The sequence below is a fragment of the Cynocephalus volans genome, chromosome 4, assembly GCF_027409185.1.
Source record: "Cynocephalus volans isolate mCynVol1 chromosome 4, mCynVol1.pri, whole genome shotgun sequence".
Lineage (NCBI taxonomy): Eukaryota > Metazoa > Chordata > Mammalia > Dermoptera > Cynocephalidae > Cynocephalus > Cynocephalus volans.
Window position 1 is genome coordinate 96,759,090 of NC_084463.1, and position 21,333 is coordinate 96,780,422.

A 21,333-nucleotide genomic window follows, 5' to 3' on the forward strand; every position below is an offset into this window, starting at 1 on the left:
TATTCCACCATCTTGACCAGAAGTCTTACAAAGTGATTTCTAACATTGTATTTCAAAAAGCTTTTAAACATCCAACATAATATAAAGTACAAAGGCCAAATGTGTTGTCTGAGTCAGGAAATTCTACTGTACCTTACCTTTTATATCTACCTAATCAAACATGTCTTATATGGAAAGTCAGTGGCAGGTTAACCAAGTGTGTTTTATGGGAGATAGTTATTAGCTTTAAGAGAGCATCAGAAGGCTGAAGGGGAAAGGGAAAGAGGTGAACAAATAGAAAACATTTTGGTAGTTTATACCTTTCTCACATTGCACTGATTTTCAGTAGTTTTACATAGGGCCTTACAGGTAGGTGCTCATACTGTCCCTGACTGTCCTATTACCGTGGAGCTTGTTTGGGATGGGGCTTGCATCGTCATCCTTGGACTTGGTCCATTTGATAAGTATTTATTGAACTCCTGTGTACTGGGGATAGAAATGATCTCATCATCATTCCTGCCTCTAAGGAACACAATGTAGTAGAGGAAATGAGCCTGTAAACAAATACGTTGCAGTATCATGAACATTAGAATAGAAAGCTCTCAAGAAAATCAGCTGTTTCTTGATTTAGGAGTTTTCTCAGGTGAGTGAATTAGGTGTTAACTTGACAAAGTGAGTAGGCCATTCTAAGCAAAGGGAGTAGCCTGAGCAAAAGGACACAAATGTTGAGGACCCACAGTTAGTTCATTGTGCCCAAGCCACATTTAACAAAGTAGAGAGGAGACTGGAGACGTAGGAAGGGGCTAGATCATGGAAGACACTGTATGCCGTGTTTAGGAATATGGACTTTCTCCTGTAGGAAATGAAGGATTCATTCACAGTTGGGTTGTGACTTGGTCAGACTGCATTTTAAGAGGTGCTTCATTAAAGAGGTGAGAACAGATTACTGTTCACGTTGTCTGCCAGCAAATTTCCTGCAAGCTGCACAATTTCCCTGTTGCAGTAAAAACAGCTGATTTATATATTATAATGTTAAGACCAGAGGCATTTTAGGTAGAACAGTACAGAATTAAAATCATGAAATCTTGGCCTTTAAGCAGCAGTAAGATTTAGCAGCTTATTTGTTTTCTCAAGGAATTGAGTGGCATAATGTGGTGCCCCATTTGTAGGGAAATGAAGGAAAATGGTCAGGTCCTCTCATGTTCAGAATCTTGCCGAGCATTTGATGTAAATATGCACGTGCGCCCAGGTGTTCCTTGCTTATTGTCTAACATAATTGCACATGTGCACCCAGGTGTCCTGGGTTATGGACTTAAGTGTAAAGGACACATGGCTCTGATCCACAGTGTCCCCCGCCCCCAGGATGCCCCGGGGGGGCCACAGGGAGGCCACTACTGCTGCTGGAGGCTGTTGTTGCAAGCTGTTGCTTCAAGCTGTTGCTGCCAGTGCCCCTGGGATGCCCTGAGAGGCCACTGCTGCTTCTGCTACTGCTGCTACTGCTGAGGACTGAGCTCGTGTCATCTGCCAATGGCTCCCAGGATCTTTCCCAATTACCTAGCATGGACCTGTGTGTGAGGGGTCTGGTGACCCAATCTGTACAATGGGTTTGAAGGGTCTGAGCCCTAGCCCTGACAGTACTAATGGAAACTTACTATACTAAAATAATGAAACATTTTGGCTTTGGTTATGAATTGCTTTAACAATACAATTGCCTAGCCATATACTTGGCATAGTGTAGCCCTAACCTGACACCACTGATAAAAATAAAACAAAATAAAATGTCTGCTTACTCTGTAGGTTTGAAATTGAAACTTCTTGATCCCAACAAGATTCCCAAGGCCTCAATGACAAGTGGTTTGGTGCAGCAGTTCCAACATACGGTCCTTCCCTCAGTGACTCCCTTGGCAACCCTCATCTGCACTCTGATTGCCATATTGGTAAGAACTCAACAGGTGGTATTCATTTCTTGAGTTTTCTCTGTTTTTCTTTGTGTGGCTGATTAAATTTCAACTTTTAAGTTTTTCCAACTGTAGGATAAATTCCATGGCTATAATCCTTCTGCAGATCGAAGCATTTCCTAGCAATTCTTATAGTAACTTTGAGTACCATAAGGAAGGATTACCATTAAAACCTTGACGTAAGAGAGATTCTTGCCAGTGGCTATTAGAACATCTGTTCATCCTGGGGTGAGGGAAAAAAGAAAAGCCCAGGGAGGAGGTGGCATGGACCATGCTGTGGAGAAAGAAGAAAATGTTTGTGACCGGGACATCCAGATTTATTTTGGTTTTTTTTCATCCTTGGCTAAATAATCAAAATTCCAAATGTGTCTGGATGGTGTGGATGTTTTGTTTTGATGGTAGTAATGAGTTGAGAGAGTCAATGGTGGCCCTTAGAGCAACAGATAAGAGTCTAAGATGTGTTAGATGCTGTTAGAGGCTTCATTCATAGTTGTTTTTGTTAGTGATCATGATGCCCCCAATTTCATGATATAATTTAGTAGAACTTACAACTCAATCCTATTGATAATTACACTCACCTTTAATTTTGGTTTCTAAATGATCCACACCTACTAGCAAGACACCTGACCCTACTTAATTATGAGGCAGTATGTAGATAATTAAGCTCTGCTGGCCTACTTGTTCACATGTTTTAACTGAGGTAAAAACTTTTTTTCTAAAACCTCAGCCTTGTGAGCTGCATATAGAAGACCATAGTTTTGTTGTAAGTTACACTCCAGCCCAGCATCTACACAAAGCTAGATGTTTGTTTATCAGTATGATAAATTCTAACTTATTAGCACAATAATATCTATGAACTTTTGTAGTTTAATAGGTTCAGTGACTATTAATTAACTAATTGAGAAGATATAATAAGTTGTTATACTATATATCTCAGAAATTATCATTAATTATTTATTTTGATAAGTAGAATAAATTTTAATGAGTTATATATACTTTCAAATCCCTATTATTTCTGTGTAGTTGCTTTTATGTTAACTTTTGGTGGACTGTGCACAAAGTGATGAATTATCCCAGTTTAATGGAGAATTGTCTAAGATCTGTATTTCGAATATAATGCTAATCGTATTTTCCTGAACACTGTTTCTGTAAAGCCTATTTTAAATGATACTGAAGTTTTATCTTTGCCTATTGTTTCTAGCCCTCTATTTTCTGTCTTTGGTTTAAACCCCAAGGGCCCAGAGGCTTTCTCCGGTGTCTGATTCTTTGTGCCTTGAGCTCCTTCATGTTTGGATGGCATGTCCATGAAAAAGCCATACTGCTAGCAGTTCTTCCAATGAGGTAAGTAGATAGCTCACTCAGTCAGCATTTCTGGCATATTTCAGAAAGATCCTATTGTTTTCATTTGCTTTGTCTCTTGTCATGTTCAGAGGGATAGGCAAAGGCAAAGAAGAATAGGAACAGATTTCCACTAGGACAGGACAGGGATGCTTAACTAGGGATTCTTGGACCCATGAAGTTTCTGAGGTATGCAAAAATGCATGTATTGTTTCTGCATTTTTGGTAAGGGGCACTGTAGTGATCAAATACCATGAAACCAGGCCGTTAGGTCTGGATATTGAGTGGCAGCATGGTATGGAAAAAGCTTGGGCTTTGGGGTCATCACATCTGTGAAAATAGGGTCCTGTAATACCAAATATTTGTACTGCACTTCAGATTTTCCAGAACTTTGTGTGTGTTTTGCATTCTTTCTTTTGAGCCTCACAACAATCTCTAAGATATTCAAGGTAAATGGGTGTCATCCACTGTCTTAACAAGTGCAGAAACTAGGGCTCAGAGAGTTTTTGACTTATCTAAAGTCACACAGCTAGCCAGTAGCAAAGTTAGGACCAAAACCCAAACTTTATGATGCCAAATCTTGTGATCTTTTTACTGCCATGCGAAATAAAAGCATTTTGAATGTAGTTCAAAATGTTCAAAGTGTTCATTTTATGCATAATTGAAATCCAGTAGGTAGATGGATAGTAATGGAATCAGACTATTTTTCTTGAGATTTTTCTTAAATCTTGAGAAATCGTTTAAGCTCTGAAAGAACATTAAGCAAATTTGTCAGATTGTGATATGGCCTGTCTGGGTTCATTTAGTAATATGGAGTTTCCAAATTAAAAAGTAGAGTGAAACATTTAATATCTTTAGTTTGAAATCATACTGAACACCAGCAGGTGCGGGGTGTTATATCCAAGAGATGAGCTATAAAGTTGAAAATGAAACTCCGAGTTCTATTTCTCTGAGTGCCACCACTAGGCAGCTCCCAATCCCACATTTTTCTTTGGAGACGGCAGTTTCTTAGAGAAGCAAGATTCTTTTTTTGATGTTCCCTGACTCAGTTGTGTACATTCTATCAATTGCTTAAAGTTTCCTACTTAAAAAATTAATATTCTCAACTAATTTGGACTTGTAGCAGCAATCAGTACATTATTTTATGTTTATGCTAGTTCTAGAAGTAATAATAATACATAGTTTATTCAAGCTATTTGCAAGTGTAATTTATGTTGTTGTTTTAAGGAATTATTATAAGAATTTGTATTTTTAGCCTTTTATCTGTGGGAAAAGCAGGAGATGCTTCAATTTTTCTGATTCTGACCACAACAGGACATTATTCCCTCTTCCCTCTGCTCTTCACTACACCAGGTAAACAGCTTCTTTTTAGAAAGATATATTTAACTACCATGCCCTCTTCATTGAGGTTTAGAGATCAATATAACCTGATTTACACAATTTAAAATCTCTTGGAAGGAGATAATTCATCCATTGTCTTATAAAACTTATAATTTGCCCCTGATTCTAAGCTTCTTTAGATGTCACAAAAATGCATAGTTAAACTGAAAAAGCATTACTGGCACTATATAGTTGTGTCAGTGTGCTTATATTGCCTTAACCATCATAAACTTTTCTCTTATCAGCTAAATTATCATCTTTTTTTTGTTCTTTTAACAGAGCTTCCCATTAAAATCTTACTCATGTTACTATTTACCATCTATAGTATATCCTCACTGAAGACTCTATTCAGGTAATACAAAAAATTACACGTAAAATTATATTTACTATTATGAAATGTTTACTCCTTTTTTTGAATTTTAAAAAAAAATTTTATTTATTCTTAGTATATTCATTTTTACAAATCGTGATATTTCTTTATGCCCTTTGCCCAACCCATCACTCCCTCCCCCCCCCGGAAATGTTTACTCCTAAATGGTAGATAAGCCTTTGAAAATGTACTTTTAAGTTATAATGGTAATATAACAACATTGCAAAAAATTGGTAAATAGAGGGAAAAATTACCCCTAATCCCATCACTCTGGCATGACAACATAGGTTGTATCTTTAGTTTGGGAGAATATTTGAGAAGGACTACCTAGTTTATTTTTTTTTCTTTTTCTTTTTTTTTTTTTTTTTTTTGTCTTTTTCGTGACCGGCACTCAGCCAGTGAGTGCACGGGCCATTCCCATATAGGATCCGAACCCGCGGCAGGAGCATCGCGGCGCTCCCAGCGCCGCACTCTCCCAAGTGCGCCACGGCTCGGCCCAGGACTACCTAGTTTAAATTAAAACCTTATGTGAAAACTAAAGAACAGAATGTAAAATATGTATTATGAATAAAACCGCATAAATACAGATGCATATGGAAGAAACTAAAAGATATCAGGTAAAAATTAGTGCTATAGAATTATGGGTGGAATTTTTTTCTCTCCCAAACTTAATTTTATTTTTAAAATTTATTTTATTTTTTTGGTGGCTGGCTGATATAGGGACCAAACCCTGAACCTTGGTGTTATCAGCACCATCTCTAACCAACTGAGCTAACCAGCCAGCTCTCTTCTAAACTTTGTATAATGTTATCTCTATAATTTTTAAAAGCTTGCTTATGGTTCATAGCTGATTGTGTCCATAAAAACAGATATAATTAATTATATTAAAACTCAATCATAACCACATTACCCAGCAATTCCACTCCTGTGTATATACCCAAAAGAATTGAAAACAAGGACTCAAACATATACTTATACACCAGCATTCATTGCAGTATTATTCACAATAGCCAAAAGACAAAAAAAACCCAAATGCCCAGCAACAGATGAGCAGATAAATAAAATGTGGCATATACATACAACGAAATATTATTCAGTCAGAATTAGGAATGAAGTTCTGATACATGCTACAGCATGGATGAACCTTGAAAATATTATGCTAAGTGAAAGAAGCCAAATGTAGAAGGACAAATATTGTATGATTCCACTTATGTGAAATCTAGAAAAAAATCTAGAATAGGCAAATTCATAGAGACAGAAAGTAGATTAGAGGTTGGTAGGGGAGGAGTAAAAGAATAGGGAATTAATGTTAATGGTTCCGGAGTTTCTGTTTGGGATGATAAAAATGTTTTAGAAGTAGATAGTGGTGATGGGAACACATTATCAATATACTTAATGTCAGTGAATTACATACTTAAAAATGGTTAAAATAGCAAATTTTATGTTATGTATATTTTACCAAAATAAAAAATATTTTTTAAATCCTTGATTATACAGTCATGCGCCACATAATGACATTTAGGTCAACAGTGGACTACGTATATGATGGTGATCCCATAAGATTATAATACCACATTTTTACAGTACCTTTTCTATGTTTAGATATGTTTAGATACCATTGTGTTACAGTTGCCTACATTTTTTCAGTACAGTAACACGCTGTACAGGTTTATAGCCTGGGAGCAATAGGCTATACTGTATAGCCTAGGTGTTTAGCAGGCTTTACCACCTAGGTTTGTGTAAGTACACTCTGTGATGTTCACACAATGATGAAATTGCCTAATGACACATTTCTCTGAACGCATCCCTGTCATTAAGCGATGCATGACTGTATATTGTTTATCATGTTCTTACTCCAGTGTCACAGCACCAGCCTCTTTCCCTCTTCCAAATGTAGAGCTCATTCTCTCTGAGCAGCTTGAGCTAAGTGACCATATAGGTAGATGACTGGGTAAATTTGGATTGTTGAGATATTGTAATGGTATATTATTATTTTTTTCTGAATGTGAAATTTAATGCACTCTTTTGACTGTGGCCTTGGCTGTAATTCACATCAGGACAGTGCAGTGGGGGAAGCATTAGCTGGGAAATGTTTGCTAAACCAGGATGACTCATCTAAAATCGGACTTTTCTTTTTTCTTCAGAAAAGAAAAACCTCTCTTTAATTGGATGGAAACTTTCTACCTCTTTGGCCTGGGGCCTCTGGAGGTCTGCTGTGAATTTGTATTTCCTTTCACCTCATGGAAGCTGAAGTACCCCTTTGTCCCTTTGTTACTGACCTCAGTGTATTGTGCAGTGGGCATCACATATGCTTGGTTCAAACTGTATGTTTCAGTACTGACTGACCCTCCTGTTGGCAAGACAAAGAAGCAATGAATAAAGGAACTGCTTGGATGTATGCCAAGCAATTATTTCATGGGAAATTAATCAGAATTTGAAGAAAGTTGCTGGTGTCATGAGCCATTCATTTCAGTAGATCTGTTTGGAGAACCATTCTTCTAAAGTTGGTCTTGCCCAACCTAGCAACACGATTGTCACCATTGTGAGAAGCCACTTGCCCTCCATAAGCAGTGAAACACATCTGAGAAAAATCTCGCCTTCCCCTCTTAAAATTGTCTGAGATCATTCAGACTGCTGTACTCACTCAAGGCAAACATGGAGTCTGATTAACAGCATAATTACGTGAGCCTATGCTAACCACAGTCAGAATATAAGGCATAATTAGAATCCTTTGCTAAGGGAAATATAAATAAAATGCCATTTTGTATTTCTGCACAAAAAAATGTTTGGATCATTACCAGCTCCTACATTTTCCTATTGGCATGCAGACAGGCAGATGGTGTATTGTCCCCATTCTGTACACCTTGTTCCAGGAGGGTTTTTTTTCCCCCATTGAAATTATACAAGGACAATACAAAGCCAGGGGGAGTTTTAATGTACTGGTTTGTCCATGTAGCAGAGACTACACAGCTACTCTCATATTGAGTTAAGGACATCTTGTACAGCTCATTTATTCTAACAGCAAGCACTACAGTTTTGATAAGGATGTCACTTAAACTTTTCCTCATGTGAACGAACTGAAGTGGTTTTTGCAGACTGGTCTTGTACTCTTCCTTCCTTTTAGAGTACTCAATACACCCTTTTTATCCAGGACCTCAGTTTGCCTAATATCTGCTGCACATTCAAATTTAGCCAACACTTATCTGGCCAACACTAGGAACTTTCACACATTTTATTTACCCATTATCCCCTAAAAAGGTCTGAGAGTCCAAGGTCAGTGACATGCTGGGATGCTAATCCAGTTACACTATCTCTTAAATCCATTCTATTTTCCCAGACTTCTTTTTAGTCTGTTATTGCAGAGATAAAGATGGGGATTTTGCCAAAGGAGGAGGGAAGCATAGCCCCTCTAATCTATTTTCCTCACTACAGTCTCCCCTGCACCTTGTGTTACTTAAAATTCCCCGTGCACTGTTTTGTGCCCCTGCTTACTTTCATTCACGCTTCTTCCTCTCCTCTCTCTCTCTGCTGACGTTTCTACCCTGTCACCTTGCTATCCTTTCTATGAATATAAAGGTAGCACAGGGTAGTGATGAAGAGTAGGGTCCCTAGAGTCATACAGCCTGGTTGTAAATCCTGCCTCCATTATTATTTTTTTTATCTGTAGGCAAGTAATCTAACCATCCTCAATGTCTGCATATCTCAGATGATTACATAAAAAATTTAGAACACTGCCTGACACATTTTAAATGTTCAATAAATATAGTTGCTATTTATATGAATCCTTTACTCTGCCTTCTTTCCCCTTCTCCAGCGTGCTCCCACTATGCCAGGGGTCTGCTTCTACCATTAACAACTGTAGCACTTGATTGTGCTTGTTTACCTGTTTTCTCTGGGAGATTTTAACAATTTGAGAATAGAGACTGCATTTGTCTTCATAGCCCCAGTTGAATGAGTGAAGCACACCACACAGGCCATGATTAAAACCCATATGTTTACTAGTACAACCATTAACACAAAGGACCCAGTGTAGTTCCTCACATCTTTGCCAATTATTGCACAAGCCAAAAAAAAAAAAAAAGTAGAAGATGAATTTGGATGCATCTCATTAAAGCCAAATTTAATTATGCTTTGTAGGTTGTTACTGTGAAAGTGATGTGATGTCAGAACTGGAAGAGCTCATCTGGCTCAGGGATTTCCAGAATGTTCTGCAGAGCATTGGAGGCTCTTTAGAGTTGCCTCAGAAGCTCTGGGCTCTTGTCCCATTTTCCACCAAAGCAAATATGCTTTGAACTATTTTACATATTAAGCTTCGTGTACATTTTCATGTGACTTCAGGGTTCAAAGTCCAAATATTGTCTTAAAACTGTTCAGCCTCTTGTATTACCAGGAGGGAAATGTCTCCAGAGACTGAGGAAAACCTTGTTGATACCAACACAGACTAGAACCCAGGCTTCCTGCCTAGAGCCCAGGATTCTTACCTAAGCACTGTACCTTGTATTCATGTTTTTAAAGTTTGCAGAGGTGTGGGTGGTTTTCAACAACAACAAATACCTAGGTTTCTGCAGTTACTAAATAAATTAGTGCTGTTTCAAAATGTTTTGGAATCTAGAATTAAGCAAATCAGGAACAAGATAAGATTACTATCAAAATTTAAACAAAAAGAAACATAACTCCTTTCTCACCTACTATCTAATGTATATTCAGTGTACCAAAATTTAAGATAAAGGTGAGTGCGACTTGATGTTCTTGGTCACAGTGTCTTTCCCCAGGTGGAGAGAGAGAGCCAGAACTACCAGGAAGATGTGCCCTTTCGTGCGTAATTAACACTGATACAGTTTTTCTTGTTAATGACTTCAGCCTGCACACTTTGTGAAGGAAGCACTTCAGTAACAGAGAGAATTGCCCCCTATGTATAGTCCATGCAGCTTCTCTGTTTGCTGTTAATGGGACAAAAACACCAATAAAATAAGACCTTTGAAAAAGATGTTTTACTGTTCAGTAGTTTAATGAAATTACTTTTCCAGCATGATGGTGGGAAGAAAAAAAACTTTTGACCCATCTATCCCTTTGTGCTCCAAAAACAATCCAAAACAGGCTACTGTGCTAATGGCAGCTGACATTACAATAAATATAAACCTCAAAAACTTGAATCAATATAGCCATTAGTTTTTCACAATGAGATACCATAATCAGCATCCCCACTTTATAGGAAGGTCAATAAAGGTACTTTTTTTTAAACTCAGGAGTCAGAGTAAAAACAATATACTTGTACATATAAAACGACTATGAAAAGGATAGGACCCATAATATACCTCTGCACAATACGCTGAACAAAGAGACTGTTTATAAGAATCACTGAATCCTAGAAAGGCTCTCAGAAGAGCACTCATTTGTTTTTTGCAGTTTTCTTGGTAAAGAATAGATAGCTGATTAAGCAGTGTGGGAGTATTCACCATCTCTTAAAGCAGTCCCTCTCATCTGTGCAGCTGTTTGTTATGGCATTCTTAATGCTGAATTAATATCTTTTATCCTCTTAATATTTCTTCCTTCACCTACTAGTTTCGGGAGCAATATATAATGAGGTTCTACTCCTATTTATTTGAAGCCCTTTGAGTGATACTCAGAGGGAAATCCCATATTGTGTCCCTTTCTGTTGAGTGCCAAGTACTGTGCTAGGCATTACCTCTTTTAGTCTTTACTAAAACTTTGCAAATCAAATTCTTTCATTATTACTTTAAAAATGTATATATTTACTAAATCCTTATTGAGTGTCATGCACTGTGCTATGTTGCTGGAGATCAAAAGGTGCTGTAGATCGGATCCCCACCCCCCCCACCTCCCACCCCCCCCCACCTTCCACCCCCCCACCTCCAGCCTCATTGAGGCTTAAACCCCACTGTAACTGTTCAGAGTGGGAAATCCTGTTATGGTCATTGAAAGGTGGGGCCTGGAAGAGGTGATTAGGTTGTAGGACCATGCCATAGTGAATGGATTAATAATGGCAGTCTTGGGCGTGGTCCTGAGAGCTTTAAAAAGAAGAGTGCACGAGGAACTATCCCTCTCTGCTCCACCATTTTCTGCTGTGTGAAACCCCTGAGTCACTGTTGCCACCACCAAGACCCTCACCAGATATGTTCCCTGGACTTTGGACTTACCAGCTTTCACTTTCTTTATAAATCACCCAGTTCCAAACATTTTGTTATAAGCAACAGAAACAGACTAATACAAAAGGTGAACAAGAAAGACATTCCTTCCCACAAGGAACTTATATTCTAGTGGCAACAGGGTCATAAGAGCCAGAGAGAGTGATACAAGTTGAAGTTGGAGAAATAGGCAGGATCCAAATCATGCAGGATCTTTTAGGCCATTTGTAAGGAATTAGATTTTATTCTAAGTCAAATGGGACCAAAACAAGTTTAAGATGTTTTGAGCTATAGTTTCATGTGCATGGAGCAAAATTCAGCAGGTCCCCATCCACCTAGTTCCCCTACCAAGAGATAACCACTGTTACCAATTTCTTGTGTATCATTTCAGAGATAACCAGAGATATTCTATACATAGACAAGTATTTATATATACACAAATGATAGTCACACTGTTTTGGCTTAGCTTTTCTTTTTGTGCTTAGTATATTTTGGATTTCATTCTATTATCAGTACATATAAAATTGCATCATTCTTTTAACAGTTTCATAGTATCTGTGTTAGTTATATATTGCTGCATAAAATACTTATTGGCTGAAAACAACACATTTATTATCACAATTTCTTTAGGTCAGGAGTTCAGGCACAGCTTATCTGGGTCCTCTGCTTCAGGATTTCTCACAAGGCTGCAATCAAGGTGCTGCGTAGAGCTGTGGTCTCATCTGAAGATTTGACTGTGGAAGCATCTGCTTCCACCCCCACATGGTTGTTGGCAGAATTCAGTTTTTTATGGGTTGTAAGACAGGGTGTCAATTTCTTGTTGGCTGTTGGGTGGAGGCTACCCTCAGTTCCTTGCCATGTGGGCCTCTGCACAGCATAGCAGCTAGCTTCATCAAAGTCAGCAAGGGAGAAAATCTGCTAATAAGATAGATATTATGAACTTATGTGATGTAATCATGGGAGTGACATCCTATCACTTTTGCTATATTCTGTGTGTTAGAAGGAAGTCACACATCCCACCCACACTGTAGGGTAGGGGATTACAGTGGGCATGAGTACCATGAGGCAGACTTAATTGGAAGCCATTTCAGAGTCTGTCCATTACAGTATCCATTGTATAGATGGACCACAATTATTTAACAAGATTCCAATTAATGGAATTTCAGTTGTATCCAGTTTTTGCCAGTACAAAAAATGCTTCAGTCAATATCAGTAAACATCAATATTTCATTCTGCATATGTGCTAGAAGCAGAGTTTCTGTGTTGAAGGCTATGTGCAGCTGTAATTTTGATAGATGTGCCAGATTGGTCATAGAAGTTGCACTAGTGTATGTTCCTCAAGCAATGTATGAGGAAGCCTGTTTCCCCACGCACCTGTCAACTTACTGTGTCATCAGTCTTTTAGATCTTTGCCAGAGTTATCAAAGAGTAATTTTTATCTGCATTTTTCTTGAGAGAGGTTAGAAGCTTTTCATATGTTTAAGAATCATTTGTATTTTCTCTTCTGAACACTTGATATTCTTTGCCACTTTTCCTATTAGATTTTTTATCTTATTGACTTGTAGGTTGGCATATATTTTTAAAAGATCATTTCAGTTACTCTGTGGAGCTACCTGGGTACAAGATTATGGAGTTTTGAAGAAGGGTAGTGGCAGTGTGATGGAGAAGTAGATGGGTTTGGAGGAAGAATTGACAGGAGTTGGAAATGCATGAGATATGGGGCTTGAAGGTAAGTAAGGAAAGAATCATAGATAACCTCTACATTTCAGGTGTTGCGTCTGGATGGATGGTGGCACCATTTACTAAGATGGGGAAAGTGCAGGAAAAGGGAGTAGAGAATGGAAGGGTGGCATCAAGAGCTTTGTTTTGAAAGTTATAAAATTCTTAAAAGAAAATTTAGGACCTTTGTTTTAAAGACACAAAACAGACCATAAAGGAAAATATTATATTGATAAATTTTACTACATCGGAATTTTTATTTTATTTTATTCTATTTTTTTAAAGATGACTGGTAAGGGGATCTTAACCCTTGGCTTGGTGTTGTCAGCCCCACACTCACCCAGTGAGCGAACCGGCCATCCCTATATAGGATCCGAACCCATGGCCTTGGTGTTATCAGCACCACACTCTCCCAAGTGAGTCACGGGCCGGCCCTCTACATCAGAATTTTAACTTCTGTGTAACAGAAGACTTTATAAACAAAGTTAAAGCGCAAGCGACAGATTGAGGGAGATTATTTTGCAATATATATGACAGACAAAGGATTCATATTGTTTCACACAAGAAATGCCTACAACTAATTAAGAAAAGACAACCCTAAGCAAACAAATAGGTGAATAGCTAAACAGAAGAAAACCCAAATAGCAAATAACTATATAAAGAGAGACTCACTTTCACTGGATAATAGGGAAATGCAAATTAAAACAACAAGATCCCATTTTCCATCATCAGATCGGCAAAAACTAAAGTCTGACAGAAAATATTGCTACTTTCACATATGTTCTGGACGGGAGTAGAAATTGGAAGTGTCTTTGGAGAGGAATTTGATGATATCTAGTAAAATTGAAAATTCGCATCTTCTGCAACTGAACAGTTCTAAGTACAGACCCTAGAGAAATACTTGAACATGTATTTAAGGAGATAATAAGTACAGAATGTGTAAAACTTTAAAACCACACACACACAAATCATGTTTTATATTGTTTATTAATTCATTTATTAATGTAAACATATTAAAATGGACCCTAAAATACAGAATATAGGACCATGGTTGCCTCTAAGGAGGAATGAAAGACACTGGGACTGAAGTTTTTTTTTTTTTTTTATCTCCCCTTTTGTGAAATGGGACTGAGGATTGGGGTCAAGAAGAGTGTTAGCTCAGTTGTATTTTACTTATACATTTTAAGTATTTTAAGTATACATACATAAATGTGGGGTGTATGTGTGTGTGTGTGTATGCATGTATGTTTAAGTATATACACCAGGGAATAAAGACCTGAAGCAAATACAACAAAATTTTACAGTGGTGGAAATATGAGTGTTTGTTATATTATTCCTTATACTTTTAAATATTTTTAAAAATTTCTCACTGCATAGAAAAGTTTTATTTTTTGACAAACTTAATGTGAGGTGTTTGTGAGATATCCTGTTGAAGATATCACGCCGGTGAGTAGATATACCATTTGAGCTCAGAATAGAGGTTGGGATAGAGTAATAAATATTGGAGTCATCAGTATATATATGAAAAGGTCAAGGGAGTAGATACATCACCTGAGCAAAGAGAGTAGATAATAAAGAGAAGAGAGCCCAGGACAAGTCTTAAGGAACATTTGCAGGCTGAGAAGAAAAAGAGGAGACATCAAAGGAAACAAGAGAAGAATTAGGAGTGTATGGTGTCGTACAAGCTAAAGGAAGAGGGTGTTCATTGAAAGGATGGAGAGGACAACTGTGTCAAATGCTGCTGAGATGCTGAGTAAAATTTGTATCATTGAATGTGGTAATATGGAGGTCATTGGTATTCTCAGTAAGGGTAGTTTAATCGAAGGTGTGAATAGAATGACATTGTAATGGATGAACAAGATTTCTTACACAAGCACAAAAAACATAATGTATAAAGGGGGAAAATGGATAAATTTATATAAAAAAACAGTAAATTTTATTAGTGTTGAGAATATGTGTGGAATTCCTAAAAATCAGCCAGTAAAAAAGACGATCCAAAAGAAAACGGGTAAAAGATAATTCATTCACAGAAGAGAAAACTGGAAGAGCCAATAAATATGAAAAGATATTCAACTTCACTAACAATCAAGGGAAGGCAAAACAGTAGTGAAATAACATTACCACCAGTAGATTGGGAAAAATCAAAGTTTGGCATAGCAACAGAGACGTGCCAAGGATATGAGGAAACCCAGCAGAACCAAGAGGAACTAATAAGAGTTTATTTAGCAAGAACAACATTCTAATTAGCCAATTAGAAAAGGTAATGGAATATAAATATATTATTCACAACAGCAAAAGAAATTGTAAATACCTAGAGAGACAAAGTAATAAAAATGTGCAAGAATTATATAGAGAAAATGGTAACATTTTATTGAGGGATATAAAAAGAAACTTGAATAAATAGATACATACCAAGTTCATGGATGAGAAGGCTCAGCATTTTAAATTTATTGATTATCTCCATGTCAGTCTATAAATTCAGTGTAATTCCAACCAATATCCCAAAGAGATTTTTCAGGGAACTTGACAAGGTGATTTTAAAATCATGAGGAAGAGTAAAGGTGTACAAATAGTAATAACTAGCTAATATTTTTTGTTAACTAGCTTTTGGAATAAAAGGTAGGCAACACACCCTACCAGATATAAAAGAATATTACAAAGTTATAGTTATTATAGAGTGTGTTATAGATACCGTAATTGGCATAGAGATCTATGGAACAAAATAAAGTTCAGAAATAGTCTATGGCATTTGTGAGAACATAATAGTATTTAAAGGAGGCATTAAATATTGTTGGGGAAAAGATGAACTTTAATAATAAATGGTGTTGGGGTGGTTCCCATGTGTAGTATTCCTCATACTCAACACAAAAATCCAAATGGATTAAAGACTTAAACATGAAAAGCTAAAATTTGAGAAGAAAATATAAGAGCATATCTTTATGATCTCAGAATAAAGAAGGCTTTTTAAACATATGAAAAGCATAGACCATGAAGAAAAAGATTGATTCATTTGACTAAATCAATAATTTAAACTTTATGACCAAAAAAACCCCCAACTCCATAAATAATGTTCAAAAGCAAGCAAAAGTATCATGTTATAACATTACACGTGGATTAGCATCAGAACATATACACACACACACATACATATGTATATATATGAAGAATTTCTACAAATAAATAGGAGAAAGAATTCAAAAGAAAAATGGGCCAAGGACAAAACCTTGCAATTTGCTGAAGAGCAAACCCAGATGACCAATAAGCATATGAAAGAATTCCCAAAACCTCTCTTAATCATCATGGAAATTTACATTTAAATGAAATATTATTTTTCTTCTTGAAAATCTATTATTGATCCCAAATAGCAAAACAGTCTGAAAAAAGAACAAATTGGAGGCCTCACAGTTCCTGATTTCAAAACATACTATAAAACAATGGTATATTACTCTGTTTTCTGTTGCTTATAACAGAATACTGAAACTGGGGGCCGGCCCGTGGCTCACTCGGGAGAGTGCGGTGCTGATAACAACAAGGCCCCGGGTTCGGATCCCATATACGGATGGCCGGTTCGCTCACTGGCTGAGCGTGGTGCTGACAACACCAAATCAAGGGTTAAGATCCCCTTACCGGTCATCTTTAAAAAAAAAAAAAAAAAGAATACTGAAACTGGGTAATTTATAGAGAAAATGAGATTTATTTCTTACAGTTTTGGAGTCTAGGAAGTCCAAGGTCTAGGGAACATATCTGGTGAGGGCCTCCTTCTTGATGGTAACTCTCTACAGCAATGCAGGGTATCACATGGCAAGAATGGCGTGAGCAAGAGCTCTCTCGTGTGCTCTCCTTATAAAGCTACGAGTCCACATCCATAATAACTCATTACTCCATGAATGGATTAATCCATTAATAACCTCATGATTATCCTCATGATTCAATCACCTCTTAAAGGCCCCACCTTTCAAATACCATAATCGGTTTCCCCTCCCTCTTAACACTGTTAGAATGGGCATCAAGTTTCCAGCACATGAACTTCTGAGGGACACATTCAACCCATAGCAAACCATAATCAAGATTTTGTGGTACTGGCATACAGACAGATATACAGATCAATTGAACAGAGTAGAAAGCCCAGAAATAAACCCTGTGTATACAGCCAAATGATTTTCAACAAGCATGCCAAGACTACACACTGGGGAAAGGGAAGTCTCTTCAACAAATAGTGTTGGGAAAACTGAATATCCACATGCAAAAGAATGAAGTTAGACCCTTACTTTATACCATATACAAAAATAAACTCAAAATGGATTAAAGGCCTAAATGGATGTAAGACGTAAAACTCTAAAACTCTCAGAAGAAACTATAGGGAAGAATCTTTGGGACATTGGATTTGGCAACAATTTCTTGGATATGACATCAAAAACGCAGGTAACAAAAGCACAAGTGGGACTATATCAAACTTAAAAACTGCGCACAAAGAAAAGAACAAAGTGAAAAGGCAGCCTATGGAATGGGAGAAAATATTTGTAAACTATATATCTGACAAGGAATTAATATCCAGAACACATAAGGAACTTCCACAACTCTACAACAACAACAACAAAATAATGAACAATCTGATTTAACAACGGGCAAAGGACTTGAATAGACAATTCTCCAAAGAAGATATACAGATGACCAACAAGCATATAAAAAGATGCTCAACATCACCACATAAAAGAAATGCAAATCAAAACCACAATGAGATATCACCTCACATTCATTAGTTTGGCCACTATCAAAAGAACAAAACAAAAGAACACTGTTGGTAAGTTTGTAGAAAATTGAAATCCTTATGCACTATTAATGAGAATGTAAAATGGTACAGCCATTATGCAAAACAGTATGGAGTTTCCTCAAAAAATTAAAAATAGAATTATCATATGATGCAGCAATCCCACTTCTGGGTATATATTCAAAAGGATTCAAAGTAGGATCTTGAAGAGATACTTGCACACCTATATTTACTGCAGCATTATTCACAATAGCCAAGAGGTAGAAGCAACCCAAATGTCCATTTGCAGATGAATGGATAAAGAAAATGTGGTTTATACACACAGTGAATTATTATTCATCCTTAAAAAGTAAGGAAATCCTGTCATAAGCTACATCCTGAATGAACCTAGAGGACATTAAACTAAGTGAAATAAGTCAGTCACAAGAGGACAATTATTGGATGATTCCATTCACATGAAGTATTTAAAGTAGTCAAAATCATAGAAACAAAAAATAGAGAAGTAGTTGCCAAGGGCTTGGTTAAAGGGAAGGAGGAATTAGTGTTTAATGGGTATAGAGTTTCAGTTTTGTAAAATAAAAAGTTCTAGAGATATGTTGCACAATGATGTGAATATACTTGACTCTACTGAACTATACACTTTAAAATGGTTAAGATGGTAAATTTAATGTTATTTAGTTTTGACCACAATAAAAAGGTAATATTTTAATTGAACTAAAAACAATTATTATTGCATAAAATATATCATAAATTCAAAAGTGTATAAAATACATATGCACAGTTAATAAAATGTAGGGCTGGCCGGTTAGCTCAGTTGGTTAGTGCAAAATGTTATAACACCAAGGGCAAAGGCTAGGATCTCCATACCAGCCAGCCATGTACATCCACGTACCACTATACGGCTCCAAAGCTGAGGATTGTTTTTTTCAAAACTTATTATTAATACTGTAGAGGCCTTCTGTGTGTGCCTCCCTCCCCAAAGGTAACTATCCTGAATATTTGCCTTAATCCTACTCTTGCTTTTCTTTATACTATTAATATGTGTATCTCTAAACAATATATCTTTGCCTAATATTGAACTTTTATATAAATGGAAGCATATCATAAAATCCTATAACTTACCTCTTTTTCTCAAAGTTATGTTTTTGAGATTCATTCATTCCTATGCATGGATATTCGTTTGTATGAAAACACCACAATTTATTTTTCATTCTATTCTTATTGGACATATAAGATGTTTCAAGTTTGAGGCATTACAAATGACTATTACTCCTGTGAATATTCTTGTACATGTCTTCTGTTCCTGGTACCCTCGTGCAAAAGTTTCCCTAGGCCCTAGAATCTAGGGTATAGATGTAAGTAAGCATAAGAGAAATTGAAAACAACCTAAATATTCATCAACAGGATAACGGATGGGGGCCGAGCCCGTGGCGCACTTGGTAGAGTGCTGCGCTGGGAGCGCGGCGACGCTCCTGCCGCGGGTTCGGATCCTATATAGGACTGACCCGTGCACTCACTGGCTGAGTGCCGGTCACGAAAAAACAACAAAAAAAAAAAAACAGGATAGTGGATGAATACAATATGACATATTTATATGATGAAATATATATGTGTGTATGTGATGGAATATTACATAGTAGCTGAAAGGAATGAACCCAGTCTTTCTGTGTCATCATGGATAGATCTCAAAAACTTTACATGGAGTGAAAATGCAAGAGAAAAACAAACAACAAATCATACCATTTAGGTTTAAAAGGCATACATAACACAATACTAAATATATGTAAAATTATTTTTTTTTAAATGACTGGAAATATACACACTAAACTCATAATAAACTCATAATAAGGGGCTGGCCCATGGCTCACTCGGGAGAGTGTGGTGCTGATAACACCAAGGCCACAGGTTCGGATCCCTATATAGGAATGGCCAGTTTGCTCACTGGTAGAGTGTGGTGCTGACAACACCAAGTCAAGGGTTAAGATCCCCTTACCGGTCATCTTTAAAAAAAAAAACAACAACATAATAGTGGTTGTCTACAGGGAAGAAGACAAAGGGGACTTTAGTTTTATCTATAGTGTTTTCTTTCCTTTCAAAAAAAAAGGCCTAAAAATAAATATGACAAAAAGTTAACAGTTAATTCTGGGTGGTAGAATATGAGTACAAGGGTACCTCAAAATTTTATGGAAAGATTCGTATTATCTTTCAATTCTATTTTTACATGAATTTTTTGAAGTACCTTCATATTTGTTATAGTGTTACTTTATTTTTTTTGTATCTTAAGTTTTTTTTTTTTTTTAAGTGTAAGATTGGGCCCAGAAGAATGGGAGAGGTAGGCTAGGTTTCTGTTACGGAGCCCATTACACAGAGTTAGGTTTTGTGCAGAAGCTGATCCTTTGCTGGGCCATTCAATACATAAGCTTTTCACCAAGTTTTTTTTTTTTTTTAAAGATGACCGGTAAGGGGATCTTAACCCTTGACTTGGTGTTGTCAGCACCACGCTCACCCAATGAGCGAACCGGCCATCCGTATATGGGATCCGAACCCGGGGCCTTGGTATTACCAGCACTGCACTCTCCCGAGTGAGGCACGGGCCGGCCCATCTTTTCACCAAGTTTTAACAAAATGTATGTAAACATAATTTAAATATTGTTTGCCTAATAGTTTATCTGGTATTCATAATTTACCTAATCCTGGGGAACATTTCTGGTGGTTTTCATTCTACTGATATAATTTTTAAAGAAATGCTGTGGTTAAAACAAAAACAAAAACTTTTTGCATAAAAAGGTTATTCGTGTCATACTATTTCTGTAGGACAAGCTCCCATACATGTGATTACTGGCTCAAAGGGTGTGAACTTTTGAAAAGTGCTGCGTTCCAGGAAACTTCCTATATAAACTCTCGGAAATTCCTAACATGAAATGTTACAGATTAGGGAGTGCTTTTATGGGCACAAAAGGTCCATTTTTAATTTAATTACTCTTGGCTGGTATTTAATTCTCTCACTTAGGAAATCAATACCTTTGATGCATGTACATTTGCATTCACCTCTGGTTTAATCAGCATTTGCCTGGATAAAATGTCGATCCCCTAATGAATGGACATTACAGGAAGACCTATTAGGTCCATATCAGGTAGGGTTTTCTAAAGGGGGAGCTGTTCAAAGGAAGCACCCCATTCTTGGAGGTAGGTGAGCCGACTGGAGAATTATTTGGCAGAATGTCACAGATACCTTCTTTCATTCATGACGGCTTTACGGAACACACCCCTCCCAGTCACGTGCGAGGACCTGAAGACCCAGAGGTGAAGCACTTTAGGGTGCCGCCGCCGAAGCTGAGTTTCAAGAGGGGAGGCTAAATGATCCAGTTCTCAGGTTTTCTGGATTGTTGCCGGCCAGCCGGACGGCTTTTTAGGCTTTGGAGGATGTGTCTGCAATGAACGACCGGAAACCCAGAAAGTGAAAACTAGCTTTTATGAGATTTCAATTCATTACGTTTCTCAAAACTATCCATCATGTCCACTTGTGGGTGTTGGATGCAAAGATGAATCTTTGCTGAAGGGATATTCAGCGGCAGGGGAGGGAGAGGCAATTCCAGGTCGGGGAGTTGAGCGAAAAAAATCAGTGTCTCCTCGGCTTCGCCCCGTTTGGCGCGTTTGGTGTACTCCTCGACCCAG

The 21,333-nt window shown here is 37.2% G+C and overlaps 1 protein-coding gene across 5 annotated transcripts in view; it reads left to right on the plus strand.

Annotated features, from left to right (window-relative positions):
- Positions 1 to 7,737, plus strand: part of ALG8 (ALG8 alpha-1,3-glucosyltransferase) — a 30,616-nt gene extending 22,879 nt beyond the window's left edge. For 2 of the 5 annotated variants that reach the window (XM_063093281.1, XM_063093278.1), the window contains 5 exons: positions 1,777 to 1,916; positions 3,139 to 3,278; positions 4,531 to 4,628; positions 4,935 to 5,007; positions 7,170 to 7,737. In XM_063093281.1, the coding sequence (XP_062949351.1) occupies positions 1,777 to 1,916; positions 3,139 to 3,278; positions 4,531 to 4,628; positions 4,935 to 5,007; positions 7,170 to 7,401 (683 nt within the window). In that variant the 3' untranslated portion in view covers positions 7,402 to 7,737. Of the gene's footprint in view, positions 1 to 1,776; positions 1,917 to 3,138; positions 3,279 to 4,530; positions 4,629 to 4,934; positions 5,008 to 5,420; positions 5,504 to 7,169 lie in introns of those variants that run through there. The other 3 variants (XM_063093282.1, XM_063093279.1, XM_063093283.1) reach the window with 3 other exon arrangements.
- Positions 7,738 to 21,333: the final 13,596 nt, after the last annotated feature.